The sequence below is a fragment of the Callionymus lyra genome, chromosome 19 (assembly GCF_982586985.1).
Source record: "Callionymus lyra chromosome 19, fCalLyr1.hap1.1, whole genome shotgun sequence".
NCBI lineage: Eukaryota > Metazoa > Chordata > Actinopteri > Syngnathiformes > Callionymidae > Callionymus > Callionymus lyra.
Genome location: NC_141836.1, coordinates 6,410,429 through 6,429,374, shown reverse-complemented (window position 1 = coordinate 6,429,374; position 18,946 = coordinate 6,410,429). Strand labels below are relative to the sequence as shown.

Genomic DNA, 18,946 nt, shown 5'->3' with positions numbered 1-18,946 from the left:
CTTCATGCTTTATTTTTGGTTTTGTTCTATTTGACCTTCACTCTCAGTCAAAATCTCAAAACTGAGGCAGCAGCTGGGTCTTGAACCCATGACCTCTGTTTGTTCATGCAGAAAGTGAAACCACTAGACTAGATCACCTTCATGCTTTGTCTTTTGGTTTTGTTCTATTTGACCTTCACTCTCAGTCAAAATCTCAAAACTAAGGCAGCAGCTGGGTCTTGAACACATGACCTCTGTTTGTTCATGCAGAGAGTCAAACCACTAGACTAGATCACCTTCATGCTTTGTTTTTTGGTTTTTTTCTATTTGACCTTCACTCTCAGTCAAAATCTAAAAACTAAGGCAGCAGCTGGGCCTTGAACCCATGACCTCTGGTTGTTCATGGAGAGAGTCCTACCACTAGACTAGATCACCTTCATGCTTCCTTTTTTTGGTTTTGTTCTATTTGACCTTCACTCTCAGTCAAAATCTCAAAAGCAAGGCAGCAGCTAGTCCGACCACTAGATTAGATCACCTTCACTCTTCATTTTTTGGTTTTGTTTTATTTGACATTAACTCTCAGTCAAACTGTCAAGATTAAAAATAGAGCCAGGCATTGAACCCAAGACCTTTGGTGGTCTATGCAGAGAGTGCTACCACTGGACTAGATCACCTTCACAGCTAATGTTTTGGTTTTGTTCTATTTGACTTTCACTCGCAGTCAAAATCTCAAAACTAAGGCTGCAGCTGGGTCTTGAAACCATGACCTCTGTTTGTTCATACAGAGAGTCAAACCACTAGACTAGATCACCTTCATGCTTTGTTTTTTGGTTTTGTTCTATTTGACCTTCACTCTCAGTCAAAATCTAAAAACTAAGGCAGCAGCTGGGTCTTGAACCCATGACCTCTGGTTGTTCATGGAGAGAGTCCACCCACTAGACTAGATCACCTTCATGCTTTGTTTTTTGGTTTTGTTCTATTTGACCTTCACTCTCAGTCAAAATCTCAAAACTAAGTTAGCAGCTGGGTCTTGAACCCATGACCTCTGGTTGTTCATGCAGAGAGTCCAACCACTAGACTAGATCATCCTCACTCTTAATTTTTTGGTTTTGTACTATTTGACCTTCACTCTCAGTCAAAATCTCAAAACTAAGGTAGCAGCTGAATACAGCCAGGCCTTGAACCCAAGACCTTTGGTTGTCTATGCAGAGAGTGCTTCCACTGGACTAGATCACCTTCACAGCTAATGTTTTGGTTTTGTTCTATTTGACATTCACTCTCAGTCAAAATCTAAAAACTAAGGCAGCAGCTGGGCCTTGAACCCATGACCTCTGGTTGTTCATGGAGAGAGTCCTACCACTAGACTAGATCACCTTCATGCTTCCTTTTTTTGGTTTTGTTCTATTTGACCTTCACTCTCAGTCAAAATCTCAAAAGCAAGGCAGCAGCTAGTCCGACCACTAGATTAGATCACCTTCACTCTTCATTTTTTGGTTTTGTTTTATTTGACATTAACTCTCAGTCAAACTGTCAAGATTAAAAATAGAGCCAGGCATTGAACCCAAGACCTTTGGTGGTCTATGCAGAGAGTGCTACCACTGGACTAGATCACCTTCACAGCTAATGTTTTGGTTTTGTTCTATTTGACTTTCACTCGCAGTCAAAATCTCAAAACTAAGGCTGCAGCTGGGTCTTGAAACCATGACCTCTGTTTGTTCATACAGAGAGTCAAACCACTAGACTAGATCACCTTCATGCTTTGTTTTTTGGTTTTGTTCTATTTGACCTTCACTCTCAGTCAAAATCTAAAAACTAAGGCAGCAGCTGGGTCTTGAACCCATGACCTCTGGTTGTTCATGGAGAGAGTCCACCCACTAGACTAGATCACCTTCATGCTTTGTTTTTTGGTTTTGTTCTATTTGACCTTCACTCTCAGTCAAAATCTCAAAACTAAGTTAGCAGCTGGGTCTTGAACCCATGACCTCTGGTTGTTCATGGAGAGAGTCCACCCATAGACTAGATTATCTCCACTCTTTGTTTTTTGGTTTTGTTCTATTTGACCTTCACTCTCAGTCAAAATCTAAAAACTACAGCAGCAGCTGGGTCTTGAACCCATGACCTATGGTTGTTCATGGAGAGAGTCCACCCACTAGACTACATCACCTTCATGCTTTGTTTTTGTTCTATTTGACCTTCACTCTCAGTCAAAATCTCAAAACTAAGGCAGCAGCTGGGTCTTGAACCCATGACCTGGTTGTTCATGGAGAGAGTCCAAACACTAGACTAGATCACCTTCATGCTTCATTTTTTTGGTTTTGTTTTATTTAACCTTCACTCTCAGTCAAAATCTCAAAATGAAGGTAGCAGCTGGGTCTTGAACCCATGACCTCTGGTTGTTCATGCAGAGAGTCTGACCACAAGATTAGATCTCCTTCACTCTTCATTTTTTGGTTTTGTTTTATTTGACCTTCACTCTCAGTCAAAATCTCAAAACTACAGCAGCAGCTGGGTCTTGAACCCATGACCTCTGGTTGTTCACGGAGAGAGTCCAAACACAAGACTAGATCACCTTCACGCTTCATTTTTTGGTTTTGTTTTATTTAACCTTCACTCTCAGTCAAAATCTCAAAACTAAGGTAGCAGCTGGGCCTTGAACCCATGACCTCTGGTTGTTCATGCAGAGAGTCCAACCACTACACTAGATCACCTTCACAATTCATTTTTTGGTTTTGTTCTATTTGACATTCACTCTCAGTCAAAATATAAGACTAAAGAGAGACATTGAACCAAAGACCTACGGATGTCAATGAAGAGAGTCTGACCACTTCACTAGATCACCTTCCAACTTAACATTTTCGGTTTTGTTCTATTTGACCTTCTCTCTTGGTAAAAAACTCTAGACTAAAGTAGCAGCGGTCTTGAACCCATGACCTCTGGCTGCTCATGTCAAGAATTTAGCGACTACGCTAGATCAACTAGACTCTGTTTAGTTGCGTTTGGACGCCTTTGACCTTCACTCTTGTAAATCTGTTGGTAGAGAAGTAAGGAACTTGCAGAGATTTTGCCAGTGAGCTAATTCACCACATACATTTTTTTGGAACAAAAAGTCTTGAGAAAATGTTTCCTTGACAACCAGACGACGAACAAGCAGCTGTGGATGGAAGTCGAACGTGTGACGAGGCTGATGCTCCTGCTGGGCTGCAGTGGTCAGTGGCTGCCCCGGACTTAACTCCACGTCATGTTGTGAAACACACACCAGTTCATTTCTCACAATCCAGCAACAACAATAGAAAACATTACAAAACATAAACTAAAAATATTGTGTTTAAGAATTAAAGTGTTGAATTTATTCTCATTAATACATATTTCTGGAGCATTAAAATAAACCCACCTGCAGTTGTTGGTCTGTGTCGGTACCATAGAGCGCCGCCTGCTGGACAGGTGCTGCAAGACACCCTAGTGTTTGAGGAGAACGCAGTGCTTTTTTTTAAATAGAAGTACACGATTAAAAAAATTGACAAGAAGTTTCCACATGTCGGAGAATCTCTACTTTTAGTCAGAAATATTGATTCGAGGATTTTTGAGGCTGAACCACCAAAAAAACCCCAAAACATATTTTGTTGAACTCACGACTCCATTTCCAGGTGCAGTGTTTGTCCACTAGATGGCAGTCGAGTCACAAGAACCTCATATTTTGCTTCTCTGCGCTTTATTTGGGATTTTTATCCGGATTCGCTCCGTATTTTTTTCAAATCTTATTAATGGATGGATGACAATATAAGCAGATTTATTTGGGAAAAACGAACTGAGTAGGGACAGGGTCGGCCCTCCCTGTAGGTGGACTACGTTTCAATCCACCCTGGTGTTATAAATGTGTCTTTAACGTCACTCAAATGTGTTTATGCTGATTTTCAGTTGTGTATTTAATTCAAGTTGACATGTTTTTCTTGTTACCATGACAACACAATAACACAAGAGTGTCTGATTTAGTGAATGAAAGTATCTTCTCTCGTTCTTTACCTTGAACACTCGTGTCCTTGTCCTTGTCTTTGATGAATATAAATGGAATCAAATTAGATTAGATAAATAAAATAACATGAATTACACAAGTGTCATTAAAAATGAATAATTATTAAAACATATATATATATGTTTAAAAATAATCAATTATATTGAGACGAGTAGAAAATTAATACAATAAAACAAAATTTCTGATCCGGTCAGGAGACATGTATACATTAATAAAGTTTATTTAAAAAGTTTTAATTCAAGGGTCAAATAATATTAGCGGTGCTGTGTTACATAACATATTTTTTCATTTTACTTTTTTTCCAATTAAAAATGGGTGAAACACAGATATTTATACTTACTTATAACATATTATGTTCTTCACAAAATATATATTACTGAATTGTACTTGAAAATGTTATTATGTCCTGTTTCTGATTGTTATTCGTGAAGTACTACATAGTTGTTTGTTTTATTTTATTTTATTATAAAGCAACTATAGGGCTACTCAGAACATAGAACCTAATTTCACAATAATTAATTTTAAATGATGAGAATTCCCATAATGCTCTGCAACAATTACAAGTTTTACAATATTTGTTTCTTCAGAAATAAACCTTACATTTTTATTGTATTGTGTTGCTGATAAAACAGGTCAGTTGTTGTGAGTTTTACCAACCAAAAAAAAGTCTAGTTAGTGAGTGTAGTAACTTGATATGGAGGTACTGCATAAGTGACATGAATTTGGTGACCATCAGCGCTTTCAATACGTTCATATTACAACGTTTTTATGAAAGAATTTAGAAGAAATTAATAAGAACTAATTAGTAAAGTAACATGATATGGACGATTGTGACAACATGTGCCTCTGGATGTCCACACAGAGTGCTGCCACTAGACTACAACTCCACTCTGTTTGAGTTCTTTTGGACGCCTTTGACCTTCACTCTTGTAGATCTAAGATCTCAAGACTTCGTGTCTAAACGTGACTTAGATTCAAAGGGTCTCTTGATCAGTTGAACTAACATCTGATAGTATCTCAGTCAGTTGAGCACTGGGTTAATAACAAAGTGGTTGTGGGTTCAATTCCCACTCGGTCATGTTGCTACAGTCACTGGTTCTTTTAAAGCAGGAGGATCGACCTGAGGTTCAAAGAGTCTCTAGATCTTACCTTAAGTAACTTACTTTACGTAAGCAACGTAATCATAAAATTAGACTCAAGTAATATGAGGTTTAAAGGGAACAAACCAAGTAACTTGCCTAAAGTTATAACTTTGCTAAGTAACTTACTTACATACTATTACTACTTATAGATACTACTATAATTAACTTGCATAAATAAAGTTAAGTAATTGAAAAAACAGGAATAGAAATAATACTTCCTTCTTTTAATATTTCCATTCATTATCCTTTTACTAACTTTAAATAAATGATTACGTTACTTTATTATTGTTCTCTGAGCCTCACAAGCTCAGGGTTCGAATCCCACCCTTCACTCGGGGAGCAAACCAGACATTTTTGTAATTCATTTTAATTCCTCGATGACGTCACTCCTTCACTCCCGTAAGATATTGAGACCCCATTTTTCAACCCATCGCAAGAAGGCTCAGCTAAGTGACTCTTTTTAAACCCTGAGATTCGAACCTATGATCAGTCATCGGTTCAAAGGTTGTTTTTTTTTCAAATTTAAAACTATGTTCATTCATCCTCTTAAATAATTAAAGACTTGGACACGTTTGTTTCCATTTTTACTGCATATATTTTTTTCAAACGGTAAAAGTTGAGCGTTGAACCCTGCAAACACGTGACATTTTTTTGGGACACAGAACCGGGACTTAAACACAAGATCTCCGACGACATCGCTCGAGGAATGTTTTCTCGTCCCACTCTCCCGGCGCAGGCATGTTGGTGCTGTTCTGGACGCAGTGGACGGTCATCTGGTCGGCGTACTGCAGGTTCTGCAGCAGCTGCGGAGACGGACAGTTGGACGCTGGAGTCTCGGGCGCCGGCGAGGACGGACTCACCTTGGGTGTGATGAAGAAGTACTGCGACGTGGACTCCTGGCAGGCCGTCTGCACCACGATGTCGAACACTCTCCTCTCGTTGACGGGATCCATCCCCTGGAGACCAACAAGAGCGTCGCTCACGCACACGTGTGGACCATGTGACCCGCGTCCGAGGAACTCACCTGGTTGATCTCGTCCACCACTCTGAAGGGACAGCGGTTCAGCTCCTGTAATGCCATGAGGTACAGCATGGTGGCGACGCTGCGCTCGCCTCCACTCTGGTGCTGAGCCGTGAGCTCGTGCAGTTGGCTGCTGTTGTGGAACTTGACTCGGATCCGGATTCCAAACTTGTCGTACTCTTCCTGCAAAAACGTTTTTATTAACTGTAGAAAGTACAAATATTGTGAAGGTCGAGTCGAGGCTCAGAACACATTCAGTGAAACATTCAAGGTTATTTATTCATTTAAAAAACATTTTATACACAAGAAGAGAGTTAACCAGAGCGAGCAATGAGGGTAGTTTTGTTTCTTTGTTATAAAAAAAAGAAGTAGTTTCATTTTGTCAAATAAATATAAAAGAAAATAACTTTTATAAAAAGCTTAATTAAAGAATATATATATATATATATATATAAAATAGTTTCTATAAATATCCTCAAATGCATTTTAAAGGAAAATATATTATAGATATTATGTAAAAATCCTCACAAAAATCAAAAGAATATACATTTTAATTGGTGATTTAAAAATAAATCATATAAATAAAAGCTTCACCAACTAAACTGAATTTGAATAAATTAAAGCTCAACCGACCACATGTATGAATAAATATAACGTTTATATAAATAAAAGCTTCACCAGATACATTAAAAGAAAAATATAATATTAAATTATTATATTGTTTAAATAAAATCCTAAAATACATATTTATAAAATGCCTAATTAAAGAATTAAAATAATCACAAAATTCAATTCAATTTCTTTTACATTTATTTGTAAGGATTTTTAGATATCATTTAATTTTCCTTTACATTTATTACATTACTTTTATCAAATGCTTTAAAGAAAATGAAACATTGTTCACCAAACGAATAAGAAAATGTAATAATAAAGGAAACCAAGCGAATCATAACATGAACGTCGACACAAACCTCGTTCTCGGCGTGAAGATCTACTTCTCCCACACATTGCATGGAGTTGAAGAAGAAACTGAACTTCTCGTTGATCTTCTTGATCAGCTCTTTGAGAGGCATCAGCCATCGCTCCTTCACCTGCGCACACACACACACACACACACATTAGCTCACGTCGAGTGCACGAATAGAAAGAGTCACATGTTCACCTGAGACATGCTTTGCTTGTACGTCGACAAAGACGTGACTTTTTCTTCGACCTCCTTCTCCAGAAGTTTGATTTCTTGCTCCCGTCTGTTGAACTCCTCGATGACCTGACGACAGAAGATGTTTCTCACGTCTCAACGCATCAAGTGAAATCCACAGGTTCTGGTCCGTGAGAGGAATCTTACATTTTCGTTGAGTCCGGCGAAGCACTCGGCCTGAGCTCGCTCCTTGTTCAACTGCGCCTCGATGTCCTCCAGGGTGTCGGGCAGTCTGGTGAAAGCCTGGATCACACACACAACCATCAACACGTGCGCGAGTGTTAACAGCAGACACTCACGTTGCGGAGTTCTTCTGCTAAAGCCTCCTGGCTGGAGATGTGACACAGCGACCGGGCTCGTGCCAGAAGACTCTTGCTCTGCTCCCTCAGACGCAGCTTCTGGTTCTCCAGCTCGTGACACGTTTGCTGCACGACCAGGACACGACATTTTCAAGTTGATTAAAGTTCGATAAAATGTGAGGAAAACTCGAGCAGAGCTTCGTGTCGGACAAGGTTGTTGTTGGAGTTCAAGTACCTCCGTCTTCTTGAGCTCCGAGGAACCTTCTCTGCAGTCGTGCTGCAGCTTGTCCTTCTCCGACGTCAGCGCCAGCAGCTCCAGGACCAGGTAGACCTTGTCCACGCTGCGCTCGGCTCTCAGCTGCACGAGAAATTCCACGTTAAACATGAAGCATCGTGAAAGGAAATTAAAAAAAACTTATTAGGTTATTATGATGAAAGGATGTCACGTTGTTTTGGACACAGTGTTTAAGATTTATATTTTTAATTAATGTTCAGTATAAATAAAAGCTTAACCAACCACATATACAAATGTAAATCTTTTTTATACATAAAAGCCTAATCAAATAAACGAAAAATAAATACAATTATAAAATAATTTGTATGTATACAATTATCACCAAATACATAATTGATTATATACAAAAAAAACTCAGCAAGTACATTAAGAGAAAAATATATATACATTACATACAAAAATATGTCATTTGTATGAATAAAAGTATGAAATGCATTAAATAGATTTTTAAAGTACTTATATAAATAAAAGGTTCACCAAATACATTCAAAGACAATTTTAATTTGGATAAATAAAACCCTTTATTAAATATTATAATATTAAATCTTTCATATTTTCATAAATAAACGCCTTACACATTAGAAAATATATCATTTTAATAAATTAAAGCATAACCAAATGCATATAAAAATGAATATATTTTTATAAATTAAATAATCAAATAAAAACTACAATTATAAAGTAGTAAATAAAATAATAATAGAGTCATTTCCAGTATCACCAAATACATAAAATAAAATAAAAAGTTTATAAATAAAAGCCTCACCAAGAAAAATATACATTATATAATTTGTATTAATTAAAACGTAACCAAACAACGCATATAAAAATCAATATCTTTTTATAAATAAAAGCCTAATAAAATTGAATTGAAATAATTTGTATGTATACAGGTATCCCATTACAATATATATCATTTGTATAAATATAAATCATGTTTAATACAAAGATAAGTATATCACTTGTATAAATAAAAGAAATACATTAAAAATATAGCCCCAAATCGATTTAAAAATAAATTATACAAATAAAAGTGTCATTAAATACATTAAGAATATATATATATTTTGTATAAATGAAGGCCTAAGCACACATTTTAAAAAATAATATTTTTTTATTTATAAAAGCCATATAAATACAACTACATCACATTATTAAATATTTTGTATGTATACAACCCTCACCGAAAATTAAATGATTGTTTGTATAAATAAAGTTATGAAGATATTCTTGCTTCATTCTCACCTTCATCTGCTGGATGAAGGCGGCGACTGTGGCCACTTTGTCAGAGTTGATCCTGCAAACGTTCTCCTTCGCTTCTTCTTCCACCTTCTTCAGGTCGACGCTGCTGCCCTCCATCTGCCGGAGACTACAGACGCCCATCATCATCGTCATCATCATCATCATCATCATCATCATCAAACCTTCTCACGCCTCGAGTCACGCACCTGTCCTGCTTGGTGCGGATCTTCTGCTCCAGCTGCCTCACTTTGCCCTTCAGCTCCGACAGTTGCTTCTTCTCCGCCAGCAGCTTGTTCTCCCGCAGCTCCAGTGCAGCACTGGCGCTGTGAAGACCTCGTGCCTTCTCGTCGATGTCCTGCAGCTTGGACCTGGACACCTGGAGGGACGAGCGATGAAGAAGATGATGAAGATTGAAGAAGAAGATGAAAGATTGAAGATGAAAGAAGAAGATGAAAGAAGAAGAAGAAAGAAGAAGATGAAAGAAGAAGATGAAAGATGAAAGATAGAAGAAGAAAAAGATGAAAGATAGAAGAAGAAGAAAAAGATGAAAGATAGAAGAAGAAGAAAAAAGATGAAAGATAGAAGAAGAAGAAAAAAGATGAAAGATAGAAGAAGAAGAAAAAGATGAAAGATAGAAGAAGAAGAAAAAGATGAAAGATGAAAGATTGAAGAAGAAGAAGATGAAAGATTGAAGATGAAAGAAGAAGATGAAAGAAGAAGATGAAAGATGAAGATGAAAGAAGAAGATGAAAGATGAAAGATAGAAGAAGAAAAAGATGAAAGATAGAAGAAGAAGAAAAAGATGAAAGATAGAAGAAGAAGAAAAAGATGAAAGATAGAAGAAGAAGAAAAAGATGAAAGATAGAAGAAGAAGAAAAAGATGAAAGATGAAAGATTGAAGAAGAAGAAGATGAAAGATAGAAGAAGAAGATGAAAGATGAAAGATTGAAGAAGAAGATGAAAGATGAAAGAAGAAGATGAAAGATAGAAGAAGAATAAAAAGATGAAAGATGAAAGATAGAAGAAGAAGATGAAAGATTGAAGAAGAAGATGAAAGATGAAAGATTGAAGAAGAAAGATGAAAGATTGAAGAAGAAGAAGAAAGATGAAAGATTGAAGAAGAAGAAGATGACAGATTGAAGAAGAAGAAGATGACAGATTGAAGAAGAAGAAGATGAAAGATTGAAGAAAGATGAAAGATTGAAGAAAGATGACAGATTGAAGAAGAAGAAGATGAAAGATTGAAGAAAGATGAAAGATTGAAGAAAGATGAAAGAAAGATGAAAGATTGAAGAAGAAGAAGAAGAAGAAGAAAGATGAAAGATTGAAGAAAGATGAAAGATTGAAGAAGAAGGAGAAGAAAGATGAAAGATTGAAGAAGAAGATGAAGAAGAATGAGAAGGGGGAGAAGAAGAAGGAGAAGGAGGAGTAAAGGGGGGAGAAAGGGGAGGAGAGAGAAGAACCTTCACCTTCAGCTGCTCCTCCAGAACCCGCCGCTGCTCCGCGTCCACGCTGATGATCAGGAACTGCGACGCCTGCAGCGTGGAGTTGCTGGTGCTGACCTTCCCCGAGTAGTGCGACCTGCGGACCGTGTAGCGCTCGTCTTTGGTGTAGATCACGTTCATGTACGGCTCCTCGATCACCTGCCGGACGCACAGCCGCTCAGAACCGGACTCGACGACCACCACACGACGACGACACTCACCGTCTTGATCAGAGCCTTGGTCTTCTCGCTGCCCACCGGCACGTTGTGCACCTTGTGCTGCTGACACAAGTAACTCATCACCTCGTCGGGAGCGTCGAACATCTCGCGCAGGTACGAGTAGAAGCCAAAGTGTCTGCAATTTTTTCAACTTTAGTTCAACAAGAAACGTCGACGGGTCCGATGACATCATCACCGTGGGACTCACTGCAGGGACTCGATGTTGCGCGACGGCGCCATGTCGGAGCAGGAGTTATCCGGGGCGGCGATGGAGTTCACCTTCAGGTTCATGGTGTCGCGGACCTGTGAGGAGACGCGTCAGCGGTGGATCGACAAGAACATGTGGGCGCGAGAGGAGAAGGGAAGACACCTCGTCCATGAACCTCCTCATGTCTTCTCTCCGCTGGAAGACGAACGAGCGCAGGTCGTTGAAGGGGATGTGGCTCTCCACGTATTTGGCGAAGCTTCGGTCCTTCACGTTGATCTGGACAGAAGATGAAGATGATGATGATGACGATGAAGAGAATGAAGGTCAATCATCGTTATCTCGTTAATACGATGGTAATATTGTTAATAATGTCGTAACAAATTTAAACATTGGAGAGATTCATGAACTTCTTGGATTGTTTAGTTGTTTTTGTTTATTTAAGCATCGAGTTAAACTAATTAATTAAATCGTTTCTGTATTAAAAGGTTTTTTTTTTTTAACGATCGAACACAATTATTTGAATAGTTTCAAAATGAATGATTTTCAACACAGAGTCGTATCTTCCAATTAAAAATCTTCAGAATGATTGACGAGCGACTTCTTCGAAATTTCAGCCAATCACGCGACGCACAGACGATCATGTGACCACGTCGCTAGATCGTCAGCAAAGCCAGTGTCTGTTGTTTTACATTTTTAATTTGAATTTTAAAGGCTACGAATAAATAAATAAGAAATTTAGAAAAATTATTTTTCAATTATTGTAAATAGAATATAAAGTATGTATAGAAAAACAAACAAAAAAACTAATAATTAAAAAAAGTATTAATTGAAAAACGATTTGATTTTTTTTTTTACATTTAATTATTATATACAGTATAAAAAATATATATAACTCTCACTTTAAATATACAAATTAGAGTAAAATGATTATTTAAAAAAAAAATCCACCTTTAAATATAGACAATATTGAATTGAATGATTAAAAAAAGTAATTAAATTCTTAAAAATTAAACATACTTGCATCTATAAATGGTAGAGATTAAAAATTAGGTTGAAGCCACTAAACTCTAATCAACTCTATTGTTATCTCTGGGTCAAGATGACCCGAAAGCCCGAAAACAAACGTGTTTGTGGCAAATTTGAACCACCTCCCTGGCTGAAGTTGTTCACCGTGACCCAGAGACAACACAAGGGATACCGCAAACACATTTGTTTTGCGGGCCATCGGGTCACCTTGACCCAGAGACAACACGACGGTTAAGACTTCTAATTATCGGGTTTGAAACCCAAGTGGAGGAAGACCCGAGACTCACGGTGAGCATCATGGGCTCGTGGACGTTCCCGCTGAAGGCGCTCTGGTTCTGCCGGAACCACTTGAGCGCGGCGTGAGTGTCTCGGTGAGAATGCCGCAGCTTCTCCTCGCGAGCGCTCATCAGGTTGTTCATGTCGGCGAGCTTCCTCTCCATCGCTGCGCGGACAAACATCGCGTCATTAGCGCTGGAGCCGCTGGAGCGTGGCGTACTTCGTGAAGACCCTCACACGTGCACTCGGCGGAGACGTTGCCGCGCTCCCGCCGGAGATCGGATTTGTCGCCCTCGACCCTCGCCTTCTCTTCCTGGATCTGCCGCAGCTCGGCGTTGATGGCGTTGATCTGCGGCGTCACGTCGGGCTGGTCGCTCACCTTCCCCAGCTCGTCCTCCAGGTCCCGGATGGCCAGACGCGTGTTGTTGATCCTCCTCTGGTGGTCCTCCTTCTCCGTCTGCTTCAGCTTCAGCGTCTGCTTCACGTCCTCGATCTGACCCGACAACCATCCATCATCATCATCATCATCATCATCATCATCTTCGTCGTGCGTTTCTGTTCCTCACCTGCCGGTTCTTCCGGTCCAGCTGATCCTGCTTCTGTTTGCAACCCAGCGACGCCTCCTTGATCGCCGACGTCTGAGAACACATTTCTGCTTTCAACACAGTTTGAAGGTTCGATCTGCACCGAGTAAAGAAAACTTGCTTGTCGACAATACTGCGATTATCATGTATCACAACACAAACATAATAACTATACAGAAACGCTACTAAATCTATAGTAAAACGTGAGAACAGAAGACAAAAGAATTAAATATTTTCTGAAATAGGTTTTAAAAGGGGAAAAACGTGTTAAAGTTCAAAGGTCACGGTGTGGTGGAGTATTATTTATGCAAAACGTCTTTTCTCCAAAGGATTTCAATCGTAGGAACATCATTGAAAAGCCCAGCTTTTTAATCACTCTCTCCATCCCTCACAGAGTCTGGTTCTGCTTAAGGTTCTTGCCTGTTAGGACATTTTGTTTGCCACGTCACCTGAGATATATAGATATATATATAAATAAATTATGAAAGTAATATATTGAATAAATAAAAACATACCAACAAATGTTATACATATATAGATAAATATACTTTATTATATACATATTAGTGGTGTTGGTGTTTTTTTAAAATATATTTTTGAGTTATTTTAGTGCATTCATTAAACAAAGTTATTTTATCGATCATAATTAAATTGAATTAAATTTTGCATTTACAATAAACATTCAAATATTCAAAGCGATCGTTCATTTTTGTGTTGCAATTAAACTTCCAGCCGCTAGATGGCAGCAGTCTCCACTTCCTCCGCAGCTAAAGGAACAATAAAATGGCGATGACTGAGGACGAGAGGATACAGTCGACACCAGCAGCTTTTAAAGCTGATGTTTGGACATATTTTGGTTTCAAAACAAATGAAAGCAGTTACGACTTCGTCAAGAGTCATGTGTAAATTCTGCAACACCAGATTTAAGTACTCGACAATACTACACATATATCATTGTTACTACAGTATCACATCGTATTGTTGTCCCCGTTTAATGATGGGTCTCATATCACCAGATACTTGTCAATACACACCCTAAATATACGTAAACAGAAGTCATTTGACGACCATTAGTTTAATCTCTTTTCACGCATTAAATTAAGATTAAGATTCATGAGGGATCAATAAAGTTCTACCTAACCTCGGTCCTTTACTTGCGTCTAAGTGTAAAATATTGACAAAGGAGTAGCGAGTGTTCACGTCTGCTAATGTTCCGACACCAGCTGGCGTGTGACTGTGATCCTAACCTTCTCCTTCAAGAGGGCCTCGGTGGACTTGAGCTTGCCCTCGATGCTCTGGATCTCCTTCAGCATGGGAGCCTGATTCTGCTTGAAGGTCGCCAGGAGCTTCTTCGCTTCCCTCAGCTCCGTCTGAACAGCCTCGAACTCCTTGCGGCTGGTTTCGTACTCCTGCCAGAGGAAACCTCCCGTGAGCAAGAGAACGACCCATGACTTGGACGGACCGGGGGTCACGTTATGTAGTGGGGTCGTTGAAATAAATACTAAACTGTCGGTTCGCGGTCATACTTAAAGAACCTCTGCTGTAACGTCAACACGTACCACCCACGGTTTCTTCTTCTCCAGCAGCTCGATCAGGTCCAGGTGGCTCTTCTTCTCGTAGTAACGATTGACGTCATGTTTGTTCCTCTCGTTTCTCTTCTTCAGCATCTCCAGGAAACCTTTTTTTTCCTCCACCAGTTTCTGCGAGACGGAAAAAAACAGAGAGCGTCAATAAAACATCCGAGACGTCCGAGTGTCGAAGAACGAAAGAAAAAAAACCTCCAGGTCCTTCTCTCTGGTGCGGAAGTTCTTCAGCTCGCAGTGGTACTGGAACATCTCCGGGGCGCCCACGGACTTCTCCGTCGCCTCCAGCAGCTCGATTTTAGACATTTTGGCAAACTCGCCGACTTTTTCCTGCGTTAGAAACAACAGAGAAGCGAGATCATCATGAAGGTCAGCAAGAAATGCCTCCCTTAGTTCTGGTCACGTGACCAACAAACTGCTTTACGTCTTGTTTTGTAAACAATTGCATGTGATAAACTGCGCCACAGAGAAGCAAAGACATTACACTGTTCTGACACTAGAGGGAGCCAAAGAAACGTGTTTAATATCACAAGCTAGAGGCGATTCCATGTTTTTTCATACAGTAATTTAATTTCAAACGACTATTAAAGTCGCTAAAACCTGCTGAACGTCTAGGAGAGAATGTTTGTTACCTAAACTAGTAAAGGTGTGTATTGAGAAGAATCTGGCGATACGATAAGCATCACCACACACGGACAACACTACAATTTATACGGCGATGCAGTAGGATATATTTGTAGTATTGCAATAGTACTGGACTCTTTACACGACCAAAATATCTGTCGGTATCATCTCATTTAAATGCAACACGAAAATGAACGAACGCTTTGAATATTTGCATGTTCATTTTAAATTATTGTAATCATTTTATTTCATACACACTTAATATAAACCAAAAGAGAAAAAAAAGATTTGAAAATCCCCCACAATCTGTATCGACGTTCCTTACTTTCATTAATCAGTTTAAGGGTCTTCATTTTAACATCAGTCTAAACCCTCCACTCTCGTGTTGAGCTACCAAACATTGACAAACACACAGGTCTTTGAAAAACAGATCAAAGTTCCGAGACACATCTTAGACGTAAAAGTTTCATCAAAGCGCTGAACATGGAAACCGACCTGAGGCAGGAACTGGCAGAGGTTGCTGACTTGGATCTGAAGAGCTTTGACTTCTTCTTCCACCGCTTTCTGGCTGCAGTGTTTCCAGTTTATCATCCACACGGACTGATTGTTGTCCACGTGGATCTCCCGGGTGATCACCAGCCGCGCCCCGGGTTTGTACCTGAGACCACAACCATGTCAGGTGGCGATCTAACGTGGTGCTACAGTGTTTATTGATCCATCAGAGGATTCTTATCGCTCACTTACAGTTCAATCTCAATGGATCCTTTGCTGAACCCCCGTTTCACATAGAGCCCCACCTGCACAGACATGTTTGAACAGGATCTTTTTAACAGTCTTTTCTTAAAAATATACTTTTTCTCACATGTTAGCATCTGTGCTTTTCCATTTTTTAAATACATTTACACTAAATAATACAAATTAAAACCCATTTGTGTAAAACCCTCAAATCAAATATTAACATTCATCAATAATCCTACTCATGACGCCAGTTATAAACTGATTTTAAGGGGGGACAGCATGTCCTCTTTCTGCTTGGACTTTAGATACTAAAAAACATTACACGTTTCAGGTTTATAGTTTCTCACACATATAGTTCCACACATCGTGGCCTAAAGGACACTGATGTGCGTCGACCTAGTCCGTACCTTGTCCCCTCTTCCCAGGACGGAGGTCTTCCCAGCAAGACCCAGGCAGATGGCACACACCACGCTGGACTTCCCGGTTCCATTGGCTCCAATAATCATGTTCAGATTCGGTCCCGGGTGCAACACCGCGTGTTTGTACGTCCTAAAAACAATGGACATTAGCATGTAATGACAATAACAAACAAACAATTTGGTTATAGAAGTGGTAGTTATACAAAAGAACGTCAATAATAACATAAACCAGAAGTGCCAGTTTACTAACACACTTTACGGCAACATATCTTTCAATCTTAGATTTATTAAAATCACATTTTATTATATCTTAATATTTCCTCATTGTATTTACACGTTTGACAATAAGGTCTTTATAAATTTTGTTATTTACTCAATATTGAATTTTTCGTGCCCATGTAAGTATGTAAGTAAGTAAGTAAGTCATTAATATTTATAGAGCGCTTTTCCAGACCAGGGTCACAAAGCGCTTAAACAATCAAAACAATATTCAATAAAGTATATACTTTAAAGATCAAGACAACACTGATAACACAACAGGAGTTCCAGAAAATCAAGGAAAAGCCTGAATAAATAAAAATGTCTTAAGATGTTTCTTAAAGGAGTCAGTAGATCATCAAACACTGAGAGAGAAGAAGATTGTTCCAAAGCTTAGGAGCAACAGTCTGGAAAGAATTTCTCTCCTCTGGTCCTGAACCGTGTTCAGGAACCATCAGTAGATTCTGATCCACAGACCTCAGAGCCCGAGCTGGGGTGTAAGTCTGGATCAGATCACTGATGGAAGGTCTGACCATGAATAGATCTGAAAGTAAGAACCAGAATTTTAAAGTTGATCCTGAAAGAAACTGGAAGCCAGTGAAGAGTTTTAAAGATCGGAGAAATGCGAGTTCTTCTACTTGAGCAGGTCAGTATCCTCGCTTCAGAGTTTTGTGTTAACTGCAGGCGAGACAGCTGCTTCTTGTTTAGACACTAAAATAAACTGTTACAATAGTCTCAATGATAAGTCACATACGCATGGATAACAAGCTCCAGATCGTGTTGTCACAACATTTTCCTAAATTTAGAGATTTTTCTCAGTTGAAGGAAACAGTTTCTGGTCAGTTTTCTTCAGTGTCGAACAAGAGACATGTCTTTATCAAATACAACACCCAGGTTTCTCAGGCTCAGTTTGACAGACTGACCTAAGTCACCCAAGTACTGACTCAACCCTGGGACCTTATCATCAGGAGCAATCACCAGAGTTTCAGTTTTGTCCACATTTAGCTACAAAGTGTTTATACTTATTGTTTAATTTCTAGCAAACAATTGACTAAATTCAGCCTCTGGGGCTCAGTTGGATCAAAAGAGCAGTAGAGCTTTATGTCATCAGCAAACATGTGATAAGAAACATCAGGAAATCTCTGAATGATTTTACCGAGGGGAATAAAGTACAGCAAAAACAATAAAGGACCCAAAACAGAACCTTGAGGGACTCCACACAACAGATCCACTGATTCAGGCCTCATTTGATTGGCAGATACACTGAAACTGCGCCCAGAAAGGTAAGATGAGAACCCCTGTAACACAGACCCAGACAGTCCCACTTCATCCTCAGTCTTCTCAGCAGGATCTGGTGATCAACTGTGTCGAAGGCTGAGGACAGATCCAAGAGAACCAGAACATCATGACGTCACTGGACACTTTCAGTAAAGCTGTCTCCGTAGATGTTTACGGAAGACAAGTAAGGGAATCCAACGTCACTGAATTAAAGTATAGTTAGTTAGTAAGTATTCATTTAACAAAGTAAACAAGTCAGTGACAGTGTTTTGATTAAACTTGTTTAAAGGTTAATATACTTATCTACATATATTTATGAGATAATATGTCAACTAAGACAAGTGAACTTCCTTCCAGGACGATCCGTAAAAGATAAACTCTTCACTAAAATATACTCACAGAAAGTTCGTCATCGTGATCTGGAGAATAGATCCAGGTACGAACCGCTCGAGCTCATCCTCGCTGAGCGCGTGAGACTTGTTGAGCAGAGGCTCGCACTTCTTTCTCTTCGCCTTCGACATGTTGATCTGTTGTTGACCCGCGAACGGCGGCGGCTAACGCTTAAAGTGGAGTAGCTGGTGAACGCTGATTGGTTGACACGGGTCACGTGTGAACATTTGTGTAAAGCCATTGGTCCGTTTTTTTCCTCGGTTGTTTTTTTTACGGCGTCTTTAGTGTCCTTACTGCCACCTAGCGGACAAACAACAACTACGCACTTGGCTACGCTATATATAATAATAATAATAATAATAATAATAATAATCTCTATTTATATAGCGCCTTTCTAGACCAGGGTCACAAAGCGCTTCTAAATACTTTTTATTTTCGTTTTAAAACTCAAACTGCATCTTTGGTCTTTCTAAGCATTCACTAAATTATATATATTCTCTGGAATAAAACGTCTTTCTTGTGCCTTTTCTTCGTGTAAATTATTCTTATTGAACACCGAAATTAATATGTATTTTAAGTCGAACGTTACTTTTTTTCTTTAAAACATATTACAATAATAAGACACAGGCTAAAATTTGGACCCATTTTCAGACG

The 18,946-nt window shown here is 39.0% G+C and overlaps 1 protein-coding gene across 1 annotated transcript; it reads right to left on the bottom strand.

Annotated features, from left to right (window-relative positions):
* Nucleotides 1-5,728: 5,728 nt before the first annotated feature.
* On the bottom strand, nt 5,729-18,443 carry smc5 (structural maintenance of chromosomes 5). The gene is made up of 24 exons (XM_087782113.1): nt 18,302-18,443; nt 16,355-16,496; nt 15,954-16,006; nt 15,705-15,867; nt 14,781-14,915; nt 14,562-14,702; nt 14,250-14,411; nt 12,985-13,056; nt 12,656-12,911; nt 12,430-12,584; nt 11,279-11,392; nt 11,117-11,211; nt 10,912-11,044; nt 10,676-10,849; nt 9,413-9,582; nt 9,210-9,333; nt 7,905-8,027; nt 7,670-7,795; nt 7,518-7,613; nt 7,335-7,439; nt 7,144-7,263; nt 6,176-6,355; nt 6,012-6,107; nt 5,729-5,954 (listed from the first exon to the last, which is right to left on the bottom strand). Exons 1-24 carry the CDS (start codon nt 18,421-18,423, stop codon nt 5,823-5,825), a joined length of 3,189 nt encoding a protein of 1,062 aa, XP_087638239.1. The 5' UTR covers nt 18,424-18,443; the 3' UTR covers nt 5,729-5,822.
* Nucleotides 18,444-18,946: the final 503 nt, after the last annotated feature.